The sequence below is a fragment of the Chiloscyllium punctatum genome, chromosome 1, assembly GCF_047496795.1.
Source record: "Chiloscyllium punctatum isolate Juve2018m chromosome 1, sChiPun1.3, whole genome shotgun sequence".
NCBI lineage: Eukaryota > Metazoa > Chordata > Chondrichthyes > Orectolobiformes > Hemiscylliidae > Chiloscyllium > Chiloscyllium punctatum.
Window position 1 is genome coordinate 39,834,676 of NC_092739.1, and position 13,044 is coordinate 39,847,719.

The 13,044-nt window shown below is 38.7% G+C and overlaps 1 protein-coding gene across 9 annotated transcripts in view; it reads right to left on the minus strand.

Annotated features, from left to right (window-relative positions):
• Positions 1 to 4,482: 4,482 nt before the first annotated feature.
• The window catches only part of wdfy3 (WD repeat and FYVE domain containing 3), a 406,146-nt gene continuing 397,584 nt past the window's right edge, over positions 4,483 to 13,044 (minus strand). For all 9 annotated transcript variants that reach the window (XM_072594588.1, XM_072594809.1, XM_072594597.1 and 6 more), the window contains 3 exons: positions 12,222 to 12,333; positions 8,551 to 8,748; positions 4,483 to 7,331 (listed from right to left, as the gene is read on the minus strand). In XM_072594588.1, coding sequence (XP_072450689.1) covers positions 7,211 to 7,331; positions 8,551 to 8,748; positions 12,222 to 12,333 — 431 coding nt within the window. In that variant the 3' untranslated portion in view covers positions 4,483 to 7,210. The remainder of the gene's footprint in view (positions 7,332 to 8,550; positions 8,749 to 12,221; positions 12,334 to 13,044) is intronic.

Here is a 13,044-nt window from a genome sequence, read left to right on the forward strand (position 1 = left end):
TGGCTTGTTCTCCTCCGTAACTGGGCTCTGCCGCGGACCGCGAGTGTTGATTTTTCCTGTTGTCCTGTATGGTGTTAGATATTGCTCTGGTCAGTGTCTTCTTCCTCTCCTCTGTTTGAGATTGGGGCTGCCCCAATTCTCCTCTGAACTCAAGTCCTCAGTTGGGTATATCCTCAAACTGTTGATCGATGTTACATTATGATTCAGGACCCTTTGTAGTGGGAGGTGGATTTGCACTACAGTATGCCAAGTCTAGTCAAATTATTACGTGTATATATTTATTATTTCTTTAAAACAAAATGTCGCAGTAGTGTTTTAGTGACATGGAGTATGCATACTTAAAGACAAAGTGTCATTAGATGAAGCCTTTAAGGGAATTGCATATTTTTAACTTCCAGATTGAAATTATGGAATGAGAGAGATCAATCTTCCTGTTGAAACAAAATCCAGTGCTAATTTTTTTTTCTCCGAAACGTACTGCCTCACACTTATCACACTGGATTACATAATCTATTTCTTCATTCTGCTTCTGTGTTAGAAAAACATCTGTAGAAGGTCCGAACTCGTTATCTAAATATACAAAACAACAGTTTATCCACGAGGGTAAGTTTTTGCAGATGATATGAAGATTGGTGGAGTAGAAGAAAGCATAGGGGACTGTCAAAGATATACAGGGGAATATAGATAGACTGGGGAGTTGGGTGGAGAAGTGGCAGATGGGAGTTGAATCCGGGTAAATGCGAGGTGAGGCATTTTGGGAAGTCTAATTCTAGAGAGAACTATATTGAATACGGAAGTTGATGAGCAGAGAGATCTGGGAGTTCAGGTCCATTGTACATTGAAGGTGGCTGCACAGGTGGAGAGTGTGGTCAAGGCAGCACATGGTATGCTTGCCTATTGAGTATAAGAGCTGGCAAGTCATGTTAAAATTGTACAAGACTTTAGTTCAGCCGCATTTAGATTACTGTATACAGTTCTAGTCGCCACATTATCAAAAGGATGTGGACACTTTGGAGAGGGTGCAAAGAAGATTTACGAGGAAGTTGCCTGGTATAGAAGGTGCTAGCTATGAATAGAGGTTGAGTAGCTTAGAATTGTTGGGACCTGACTGAGGTCTACAAAGTCATGAAGGGTCTAGACAGGGTGGATAGAGATAAGCTTTTTTCCAGGGTGAGGGATTCAACGAGAGGTCACACATTCAAGGCGAGAGGTGAAAAGTTTAAGGGGATACATGTGGAAAGTACTTACACAGAGGGTGGTAGGTGCCTGGAAGGCGTTGCCAGCAGAGGTAGTAGAGGCAGGCACGGTAGATTCATTTAAATGCATCTGGACATGAGGAGGTGGAGAGCAGAGGGATACAGATCCTTAGGAATTAGGTGATAGGTATAGACAGTGGATTTGGATTGGCACAGCCTTGGAGGGCCAAAAGGCCAATTCCTGGGCTGTAAATTTTCTTTGTTCTTTTTAACTAGCCATTTGGATACAGAACTGACTCAAAGGTAGAAGACAGAATATGTTGGTGGAGGGTTGTTTTTCAGACTGGAGGCCTGTGACTGGAGTGCCACAAGGATCAGTGCTGGGTCCTCTACTTTTCATCATTTATATAAATGATTTGGATGTGAGCAGAAGAGGTGTAGTTACTAAGTTTGCAGATGACACCAAAATTGGAGATGTAGTGGACAGCAAAGGTTACTTCAGATTACAACAGGATCTTGATCAGATGGGCTAATGCACTGAGGAGTGGCAGATGGAGTTTAAGTTAGATAAATGTGAGGTACTGCATTTTGGGAAAGCAAACCTTAGCAGAACCTATACACTTAATGGTAAGATCCTAGAGAGTGTTGCTGAACAGAGACCTTGGAGTACAGGTTCATAGCTCCTTGAAAGTGGAGTCACGGGTCGATAGGATAGTGAAGGCATTTGATAGGCTTTCTTTTATTGGTCAGAGTATTGAGTACAGAATTTGGGAGGTCATGTTGCGACTGTACAGGACATCGGTTAGGCCACTTTTGGAATATTGAGTGGAATTCTGGTCTCCTTCCTATCGGAAAGATGTTGCGAAACTTGAAAGGTTTCGAAAAATAATTTACAAGGATGTTGTCAGGGTTGGAGGATTTGAGCTATAGGGAGAAGTTGAATAGGCTAGAGCTGTTTTCCCTGGAGCGTCAGAGGTGGAGGGGTGACCTTGTAGAGGTTTATAAAATCATGAGGGGCATGGATAGGATAAATGGACAAAGTCTCTTCCCTGGGGTCAGGGAGTCCAGAACTAGAGGGCATAGGATTAGGGTGAGAGGGGAAAGATAAACAAGGGACCTAAGGAGCAACCTTTTCACAGAGAGGGTGGTACATGTATGGAATGAGCTGCCAGAGGAAGTGGTGGAGGCTGGTACAATTGCAACATTTAAAAGGCATCTGGATGGCTATATGAACAGGAAGGGTTTGGAGGGTTTTGAGCAGAGTGCTGGCAGGTGGGACTAGATTGGGTTGGGATATCTGGTTGGTATGGATGAGTTGGACGGAAGGGTGTGTTTCTGTGCTGTTCATCTCTATGACAAAAATAAAACAACTGCATGCTAGAGATCTGAAACAAAAACAGAGTTAACGTTTCAGATCTAGTGACTCTTCTGCAGAAGACACTGAATTTGAAACATTAAATTGTCTTTCTTCTCACAGATGCTGCCAGACCACCTGCGTTTCACTAGTAATTTCTGTTTTTGTTTTGGTTAAGATGACTGTTGCTTGCCCAGTTTCCTCAGAAACCAGAGTTCCTGTAAATGCTCTTTATCTGATTCAGTTAGACCGTTCAAGACTGCTCTTTCAGTTTCATTTCTATTAGTGATGGACTAAACATGTCTGCTTCACCCTCTTTACCGTCATCCTCTGGTGACTGGTTTTTCTCACTCCCCAGATGCCATTACTCCTGCTGATACTCTCCAAATATTATTTCAAATTTTCAAAAAACATCCTTTTAAAGGGTTTGTCTAGTTTCAGATGTTATTGTAGTTCTTACAGAGCCAAGTGGAGTGTTGAGCTGACCACTGGAGTTGAGAGGGCAGGGAGGAGATAAGTTGAGCTCATGGTGGGGCAGTAAGGGAACAATAGTGGCAGTAAGCAGCCACTCCATTAATGCAGTTCTATTAACCTTCTAGAAATGTAATGGCAGATGTTCCAAAATGAAAATTTCACAAGTTAAAATTCAGTATGTTGGATTAAAGGTAACAAGTATTACAGGAAATTGGCAATCTAAGAGTGAACACATGTATAAATAGTACTATACCCAACCAACGAAAGAGAGAAAAAATCTACACTTAAAGAAACCAATAGGTCAGGACTTGTTTGTATCACAGTTACATATGTGTGATTGGAGCTCATATACATTTAAAAAACATATAAATACTAATTGATACACATGGGCTTTTAGGTGGTTCTGGCCGTTTACTGTCAGAATTGTCTATGATAGATGTCTAGTGACTGAAATTCCCCAACAGTTGAACCATCATATATCTGGAGTTGCACATTCAGACCACATGGAATCTCCAGTGGAGTAGAAGTTATCAAGACTGGCACTTAGATTGGCAATTCCTTCAAAACCCTCCAAAAGAAGCCTCTTAAAATTGGAAACTTTGGAGGATTCCAACTCAAAAAAAATGCTGGTTAATTATTAAAGTGAACTCTTGACTGAATTCTCTCCAACTTGACAGTTCACATCCCGTCTCTATACCAAATCTGGTCCTGCAAAACTAATGAGCATTAACCACAATCCCCAAACCTCTACACAACACAGTCCTTGGCTCAACTCCACTTAGACAGACATTCATTAACTTACCAGGCACCCTACCCTGACACAGCAGCTGTGATGATAGAACACAGCAAATGGCTGCTGCAAAAAAAGGGGACATGATTTCAAAGAAGATCTTCCTTGTTGCAGGAGTTAAATAAAAGTTATTAAAGATAATTTGAAATTCTATCAGGATCCATATTGGAATACCTGAGCCAATGCTATGCTGAACTTTGAGCCATGGTCAACACACAATTAAAAGAAAACATGATTTGAAGAAGATCCAACATAAACTTCTACTGACATCCTTTATAGCATTGGACATAGCCTTAAGAACTGAGAGCGTGTTGCTGGAAAAGCACAGCAGGTCAGGCAGCATCCGAGGAGCAGGAAAATCAATGTTTTGGGCCGGAGCCCTTCCTGATAAAGGGCTCCGGCAAGAAACTTTGATTTTCCTGCTCCTCGGATGCTGCCTGACCTGCTGTGCTTTTGCAGCAACACACTCTCAACTCTGATCTCCAGCAACTGCAGACCTCACTGTCTCCTCAGCCTTAGGAATGCTGAGTAACAATGAAACAAATGAGAACTTTAAGCATTTGTACCACACAGATAAAAATGTTATCACAATGGATCTCTCATTCAGGAAAGCAAAAATAATTGATCAATTAACAAACTAATGCCTTTTCAAGAGTAGTAAACAACACTTTGGTGGTAAATAGCAGGTATTTATTTAAATGAAAAAGTTTAGTACCAGGACTTGTCTCTATTGCATTAGTTACATATGTATTTGTGTGACTGTAGCTCTTTTGCATTAAAGACAAATATACAATGAACATTCAGATACCACAGTTTACACACTAATATAATGCATCAGTCTAGCACAGGAACCACCAAAACAAGGATTTCAGTTCTCATATATAGTACAAAAATCCCACTCCAGTTCAGCCAGTTTTCTTCATTTCAGATTCATTACTGTACAGATAATGGTCACCTGGGTAGGGAGGGGTACAAGTAATTGATTAATATATTAAACAAAAAGAAGTGAAAAACAATATACATTTTACTGACACAAAAAGTCAGCAGTGTTAATCATGCAACAAGTAACAAAACTTGCTGAAATTAAAAATACTTCAAAACCAGTATAATTGCATAAATATTATACAGTTCATTTACTGTAAAGAAACGCTGTCTTTAAAATGATTGAGAAAATGTATATGATAAAATGGTTCCTACCAGTTTTATACACAATAGGAAGGTGCAAAATCATTTTTGTAACTTTTAGTATCAATGTAGACAAGTGTTGCCCTTTAGCAGCGGATTCTACAGTTGTAAGCATGATGGTACAAATTGCAGAATACATTATACAGATAAGTACACATGAATAATGCGTTTACACAAAGGGAGTGGGAAGATGAAAATGTTTGTTATGCACAAAGCGTATAGTTGGGACAAAAAGATTGCTCCGAGTGCTTTCTACAGATTATGATATAGTACGTGTTGATATGCCCAACACAATTTTAAACACAAAAATCATCTTAAATAAACATGAAGATCGTTTACCCTCCTAAGTGGCGATCCTTGCATTGGTAGCAGCATTTAACGTGAAAAGAAACGTTTACTGCCCACAGTACCACTGCAATAGGGCAAGTGGCCTTTAACAGCCAATGAATCTACAATCTAGTCTGATTCCCAGAAACCCTCACTATATGTAACACATTAACAACTACCAGTAGTTGCTTCTTTGTCCCAGTCAATGTGCTTACAGACATTGGCTGTTATTTAACAGCAATATTTGTTGAAGGCTAATATAAAATACTGAGGTCCATTATAAAGGAATTCTGTAAATAAAACTGAATAGTATTTTCCTTTCCAAACTTGTTTACATTTTTTTTTAAATATAAGAAGTTACCAGGAGCATCACGCCAGCTGTCCGTAGTCCATAAACACTGAACTGACTGGTACAAAATAACATTTATAGCATGTCAACCAATGAAATATGTGGAAACCATTTTGTGAAATAAATTCACGACATGGCTATTAAAGAGCAGCTAGTTAAGTAAAATCATGAAATTGTTGCTAACAGACTATGCTGTAATGTTAATAAATGGAGAAAAGGTTTGGAAGTAAAAGCATGTTTTACACGCTGCAGTGAAGATTCTGACATGTCATCTTGCTTTAACCATTATATGACACAGGATATAACTTACTGTTTTAAATGATGCTGCATGACTGCATTGTGACTTAATATGTCATATATATAGATGCACAGAGAAAATACTGCTTTTATACTTGCTGGTCTCGAATACATCAACATTTCGTAAACAGCTTGGATAAAGTAGAAAATGCATTTACTCAAATTACAAGAGTCGAACTTTAGATATATTTCAGTTTTATTGTGACCCTAATTGCAGTGTACTGAGCGTGCTGAAACAGAATGTAACGGCAAGGAAGTCACCAGATTTAATTTTTTGCCTCCCCATCCACCCCTCTTTTCCCCTCATCCCACTTCAAAGCACGCAGGCAAAATCAAAGTCTTGCACTGTGGCAGTGCAATGCTGACAGCATTTCAAGCATTGCTAGTCTCCTATTGCTCATAAAAAGGATAGGGTTGAATAATTGTTTGTTAAAACACAGATACTGATGTTATAGCATGATTATCCCCAGACACATTTTAATATTTTCAAAAAAGTATGAACACCAAGGAAGCTGTTACTCTGAAAATAAATCAGTACAATGACATGGCTGGTTTGAAACTGCTGCATGCCCCTCTTTCTTCAATACCAAGAAGCTTCTGTAATGGAGTAAACAAACTCACAAATTCATTATTGTTTGCATCAAACAATAATTAAAATGGGAAAAAAAACAATGCAAGGTATTAATGCAATTGATAATAATTAGCATTTGCACATTTTCATTGACTCCTAAAATAGTTACTGAATGATGCTGGACACAACTATTGATTTTTTAAATCACACAATTAGTGGTTATAATAGGACATCTTTTAACAGGCAATTCAGAAGTTCCTCTTGTTAAAAAGGCCACTACAACTATTTACACTATAAACAATAGGGTTTTTGTGAAAGTGGCAGATTTACATTTAAAATCTTACAAGCCACTGTTTTCATGAATATGGGTGACATCATCAAGATGTTTGAAAGATGGTTTAAGTCCAGAACTTCTAAAACCATAATCTCAGCACATTCCAGAACATTCAAACCATCCATGAGTTAGGTAGAGAGATGGGCACATTAACTGCAAGGCAATGATCCCTTTCCAGTCAGTATATTACAGTGCTTCAACACAGTACAAAGAAATCTATGTAAACTCTTTTTTTTAAACTCCCCACATTGTTTCCTTTTGCATAAAATCATTTGAAATAGCTGGGAGTAACAAGGATTCTGCTTGTTTGGTCACTGATAAATCAATGACCTATTAGTTCCTGGAGCTTTCTTCAGCTCCCTTCTCTTGCTGCAGGTTGTAGTAACAATTCTGACAGACACGGACTGGTGAGGAGATTTTCAAGCGCCTGATTTCAGACTGAAATCGACTACATCTGAAATAAAATAAAAGTAGAATCTGTAACTGCTGTAACCAGTAAAACAATGCAGTATCAAAAGTTGTAAAAATAAAATCAGATATCCTCTTCAAGGGCATGAAGATCAAAGATAGATCCAAACTGATATTACACTACTTAGCAAATTGGAGACCAGAAGATTCAATATTGCTTTCATAACAGCTACTTGTCAAACATCTCTTTTCCTAACTGCAACATTAAGGTAACAACGAAAGAAGCTTTTTGTACATTTTGAACATTAGTCAATTCTCATACATGAAATGAACACACATTCATAGAACAGAACAAATTAAGGGTCTTTAACAGTTTTGCTCCATATGTAACCACCTCAAGTCATTTTTCTAATCATTTTAAAAAAGGCCTTGGCTTGATTTACAAATCAAATCATGACCATAAAAGCTAAAATAGGATCAAATAGTAAGAGAATATTCCAAGAAGTTAATCAGTAAAACACCAAGTTATGCCTTGTTACAAGAAAATACAGAAGCCGGATGGAGAGAATGTCTCACACAATGACACTGAATAATGAGCCATATAAATGTTTGTACAGAAGGAATCAATTCACCTCATAATAGTGCTAGTCCTAGAAAATCACTGGAGGGGCTGGAATGGGGATGGGGGAGAGGAAGGGGCAATCATATTTAAGATGCTTCCTGACAATTCGTCTTCAGTCACTGAGCTGACCAGAATATCAGAAGGGCATCTGACCTACAAAAGCCTTTGTGACAAGTTTCTACAGATATTCCTCCATTGGTATGTCCAATGATGGAAAGGAAAGCTTGAAACAAGAAACTGCTTTTCCCGCCTCATGAACTCCAGAAACAGACAGTACTGTCCATCAGGTAGACACAAGGAACTGTGGGACTGACACAATCAGGGACAATGTTCCATTGAACTTTCATCTCTTGAACTGTGCACTTCTTCTGGGTGCAGTTTACAGAAAAACAACACCCCTTTAGTTGGAAAATTGCTGTAAATCTAAGAATATATTTAATAACCCTAGGTATTTTATACAACGAAATCATCAGAAGTCTTTAACTGTCATTCAGCCACTGAAATCAAGACCTAATCTTGAAGTGTTAGTTCTGGTAAAGTAACACATATTAAAGCTCACTGCAGCTCTACTTCATCTGATTTGAGTAAACGGAATATTATGGAACACATATCCCAAATTTATGCAATAATCAACTGTTCTTACTTTTGACAGAAGAGTTGCCCACAGTTTCTGCAGTGATGCCGTCTCTCAGTTAGAGAGAAGCGCACTGAACATCCTGAACAGCAATCCCCTCCGTCATCTTTAATCCAGTGGTCAGCAGCTGTCCTCCCTGGCTGATCACTCACTGACCAGCTAAATACCCGACCTCGTGCATCACCTATCAGAATTTTACTGTGATCCCTGCAGGAAAGGAAACAAAACAGGAAGACCAAAATGACTTCATTCATTGACTCACTGGTCAGTTTACTGAGTTTTCTTTTGAAAATTGGCAACATTTTAAACAGACCTTAATAACAATTAGTATTTCAATTCATAAAATAAAAATTTTATTCAACACTAAACTGTAATTGCTCAACTTCATGCATAAGTGAGATCTAGGAAGGAACTATTTAATTTGGTCACTTTATCCACATTTACTTGCCCCAGCTACCATTGTAATTCTCAAGAGGAAATTTAAAATAACATTACTGAGCACAACTACTACACAAAAACATTTACATTCAGTAAAAACAAACTCCCTTAAATCTTCAATGTCCATGTATTTATTATTTTAAATTATTTCTTCCACTTGTCATTAGCTTGCTGTCTCCATTGCGATGTAACCAATAATGAGAGATAGATCATGTGGCTTCAGTTGGGTCTCTAGTTGACAATAAAGCTGTTCTTTTTTGTTTAATGGATGGATCAGGACATTTAACATGATCACATAACTAAAGTGACAGATGCTTCATGGATCTTTGAGCACAGAGCAGAATTTGCCGCACAAGTAATATTAAATCTTCAACTTTTAAAAATGGAATCCTATATCTGATGGGAAAAAAAATACTTTTAAACATTTGCCATTTAACTAATCTCAGCCAAGAAAATAATAGATCGACAATACAGGTATTTTTGGGGTCAGTTAGCTCAGTTGGCTGGACAACTGATTTGCGATGCCAAAAGTGGAACTTTAATTCCCACTGAGGTTAGCATGAAGGTCCTGCCTTCTTCACACTGTCCCTTGCCTGAGGGCTGGCAATCCTCAGGTTAAACTCGCCACCAGCTCTCTCTCTCTCTCTCTCTCTCTAAAATGAGACAGCAGCCTTTTGATCATCTGGGACTATGGTTACTTCACCTTTACAGGAGCATGGCAGCACTGAGATTATTAATTCAAAACTGAACTGAGAAGTTAACTTCCATAAGTCTGATCATGTGTAGGCTGGACCAAGAGAAACATGACTGAAAGCAGTTGGATCATTGTAAGAATCACATGCAACATCTGTTTTGGGTCTGAATAACTCCACTTCCACACTGTGGCCGTCTCTGAAGTGGCAAGTTGGAAAAAATAAAGAATGCTTGCCATCATCTGCTGAAGACAAGGGACGCATAGTAGGTGGGACACTGATCATATTTCGAATGTTAATAAAAATGCCACTTGTGGCCTCAGAGAGGAAAACCTAGCATTCAGGTTTCCCAGGCTTCTTCATACCCAACAATCTGATAGAAAGAAGCATGGTTCCTGCGGTTGGCTACAATTAGACTTGGAATGTAACAACTTGCTTTCTTTCCTCATTGCTTAGAGTCATATGGAATGAATGATTTTTTGACAAAGTTACTGAAGGATTTCCACAATCTACACCTAAGTTGCTTCTAGTTCATGAAAAAGAAATGAAAGCAAAATTTTGAATACAAAAACTGCAGTTATTGGGACTGCTATGAGCATGATAGCAAATAAATACAAATACTGGTGTGCCCACAGTGACAAGTTAGATGATTTCAGTATTTTAGTTTTACATCTGCTTTAAAAAGGTATGAATATGTTTTAAAAATTGGCTTCAGTTAGTTCTGTTTATAAGGGAGACCACATTTATCTGTAATGTGTTATTAGGATGAACCCTTAAATTTGGGCTTCTCAAATTCCTTATCCTCTCAGGGACAGCAAGTATATTATATGACAACTTTTATCCACTTTCAGTGGTCTGACTGGAGAATTGGGACCACAGTGTTGTATCTCCAATCTGTGCATTCTTTCTGGATAGCTTCCACACTGGGGAGGAGACTTTCAAACAATCTCTTAAATGGAAAAGGACACAAGGATAAATTCTGCAACCACAAGCTGGGCTGTAATGATAATGTGGGATGGGAGTAACAGAAACCTGGACATGTGTGGATCAAATAAGGAAAGACACTTTAGATTTGTTAAAGCTAAACTGTGCCTTCATGACTTTGTTGAAGTTTTAATATAAATAAGAGAGAGGATAAATGGGGGTAATGCGGCTTAAGTAGTGTACATGGACTTACAATACTCTTCAGATACAGTGCCAAATAACCTTTGCCAGAAAAATTAAAATTCATTGAATAAAAGAACAGCATGGATAGAAGATTGGTTGAATGATAAGAAACAAAGTAATGGTAAATAGGTGATAATATTGCCCTGGAGTTCCAAAGCAATCACTGCAATCCTTGATATATATTAACTAGATGAGAGTGTACAGGGAACAATTTCAAAAGCTGCAGATGACACAAACAGGCGGCACAGTGGTTAGCACTGCTGCCTCACTGAACCAGGGGCCCAGGTTCGATTCCAGCCTAGGGCGACTGTCTGTGTGGTGTTTGTACATTCTCCCAGGGTCTGTATGGGTTTCCTCTGGGTGCTCCGGTTTCCTCCCAAATATGTGCAGGTCAGGCGAACTGGCCATGCTAAATTGCCCATAGTGTTCAGAGATGTGTAGGTTAGGTGCATTAGTCAGAGGGAAATGTACAGTAATAAAGGAATGGGTCTGGGTGGGTTACTCTTTGGAGGGCCAGTGTGGACTTGCTGGGCTGTAGGGAATCTAATTTAAATTCAAATTTAAAACCCTGAAGTGAATTGAACTGTGAGGACATGATGAGCACAGACAGACTGCTTTACTGGGCAGACATTTGGCAAATTAAACTAACTCAAAGGAGGACACTGTGATACATTTTGGTAGGTAGAAGAGGAGGCAATATGAAATAAAACTAGTTTTCTAAAGCTGGTACAGGAACAGAGACACAAGGGCAATATGAGCACAAATTCTTGAAAATATCCATGCATATTGAGAAAGCAAGGAAGGTGGCTTATGGGACCCCAGGCTTTATAAACAGAAGCACAAAGAAAAAAACATGGAAGTTTTGATGAATCTTTATAAAAATCAGGCCTTAACTGGAGTCGTTTCCCCAAATCCGGGCACCACATTTGAGAAGGATATTATGCAAGGTCCCAAAGTGATTTGAGATTAGCTGCAGGAGAAGTGACTTTGGTTAATGTGGATATGTTGGAGCGGCTGGAGTTATAGAAGAGAAGGTTGAGAAAAAATTTGACAGAGGTGTTTAAAATCATGGAGGAGTCTAGACAGCAGATTGAGAAAAACAGTTCTGATGGCCGAAAGATTCAAGATCGAGGGGACACCAATTTAAGTTACATGACAAAAGAACAATTAGCAATATGAGGAACGAGAGATATTAGCTTTTATTATGAACCCTAAAATATTAGCCATCTTATAGAAACTGATTGATCTGTCACAATTATTGATAGTTGCTGCATATGATATCTATTTGGTACATTACAAGTTCACCATCTATCTATTGGCAGAAGTTGGAGAGAGCGCCAGACTAAAAGCGTAACTTACTGTCGCTTTACTAAGAATACTCACTTAGAAAGGCCTAATGCAGTAATTTCTGCAGGGTGACAATTGTCTTTTCGATCGAATGCAGTATGCATTGTCAATTTGCTTCGAAATACCAACTGCCGCTCCCATCTGTATCCTGAAACCAAACAGAAAACCACTTGCATTCATAGAGTCAACAGAAAATGTAATCTGCTACTTGCAGCTTTGAGAATAAGCAGTAATTATATGATGATTGAAAATTGGCTTAACCACAACAAATTAGGTGATTTAGTTCACAACTAACTGAATATAATAATGCTGTTTGAAGGGAAAGTCTAAGATTTAAAATGATTGAAATTTACAGCTTGGGGTGGGGGGGGGGGGGGGGGGGGGTGGCATTTGGCCTGTTGTCTCCGTGCTTGCTCTTTGAAAGAGTTACCCAATTCATTCCCCTAACCCCAGTTTTTTTTCCCCATAATGCGGTGTATTAACATTCTCTAGTGACATGCCCAATTGTCCTTGGAAAGTTCCTATGGATTACTTTTCAGCAGTGTTCCAGATCTGAACAATACATATTAAAACCTCATATGTTGAATTTAGAGCCTTTGCCAATTATTTTAAACTCTGGTTACTGACCTCCTTCACCAAGGAAATAGTTGCCAAATCAAAACACCCATTATTTTGAGTGCTCCTACTTAATCTCCCCTTAATCTTTTTCTTTCTTACTAGAGCAGCTCGAGCTTCTCTAGCCCCTCCTTTTAACTGACCATTAAAGTATAATACTTGACCCCTGCAAATGGTGGTACTGACCTTACAGGCCATAGAAATTGCTGCCTTATGTCTAGATGGGCGCATTTCTGTATTGAGC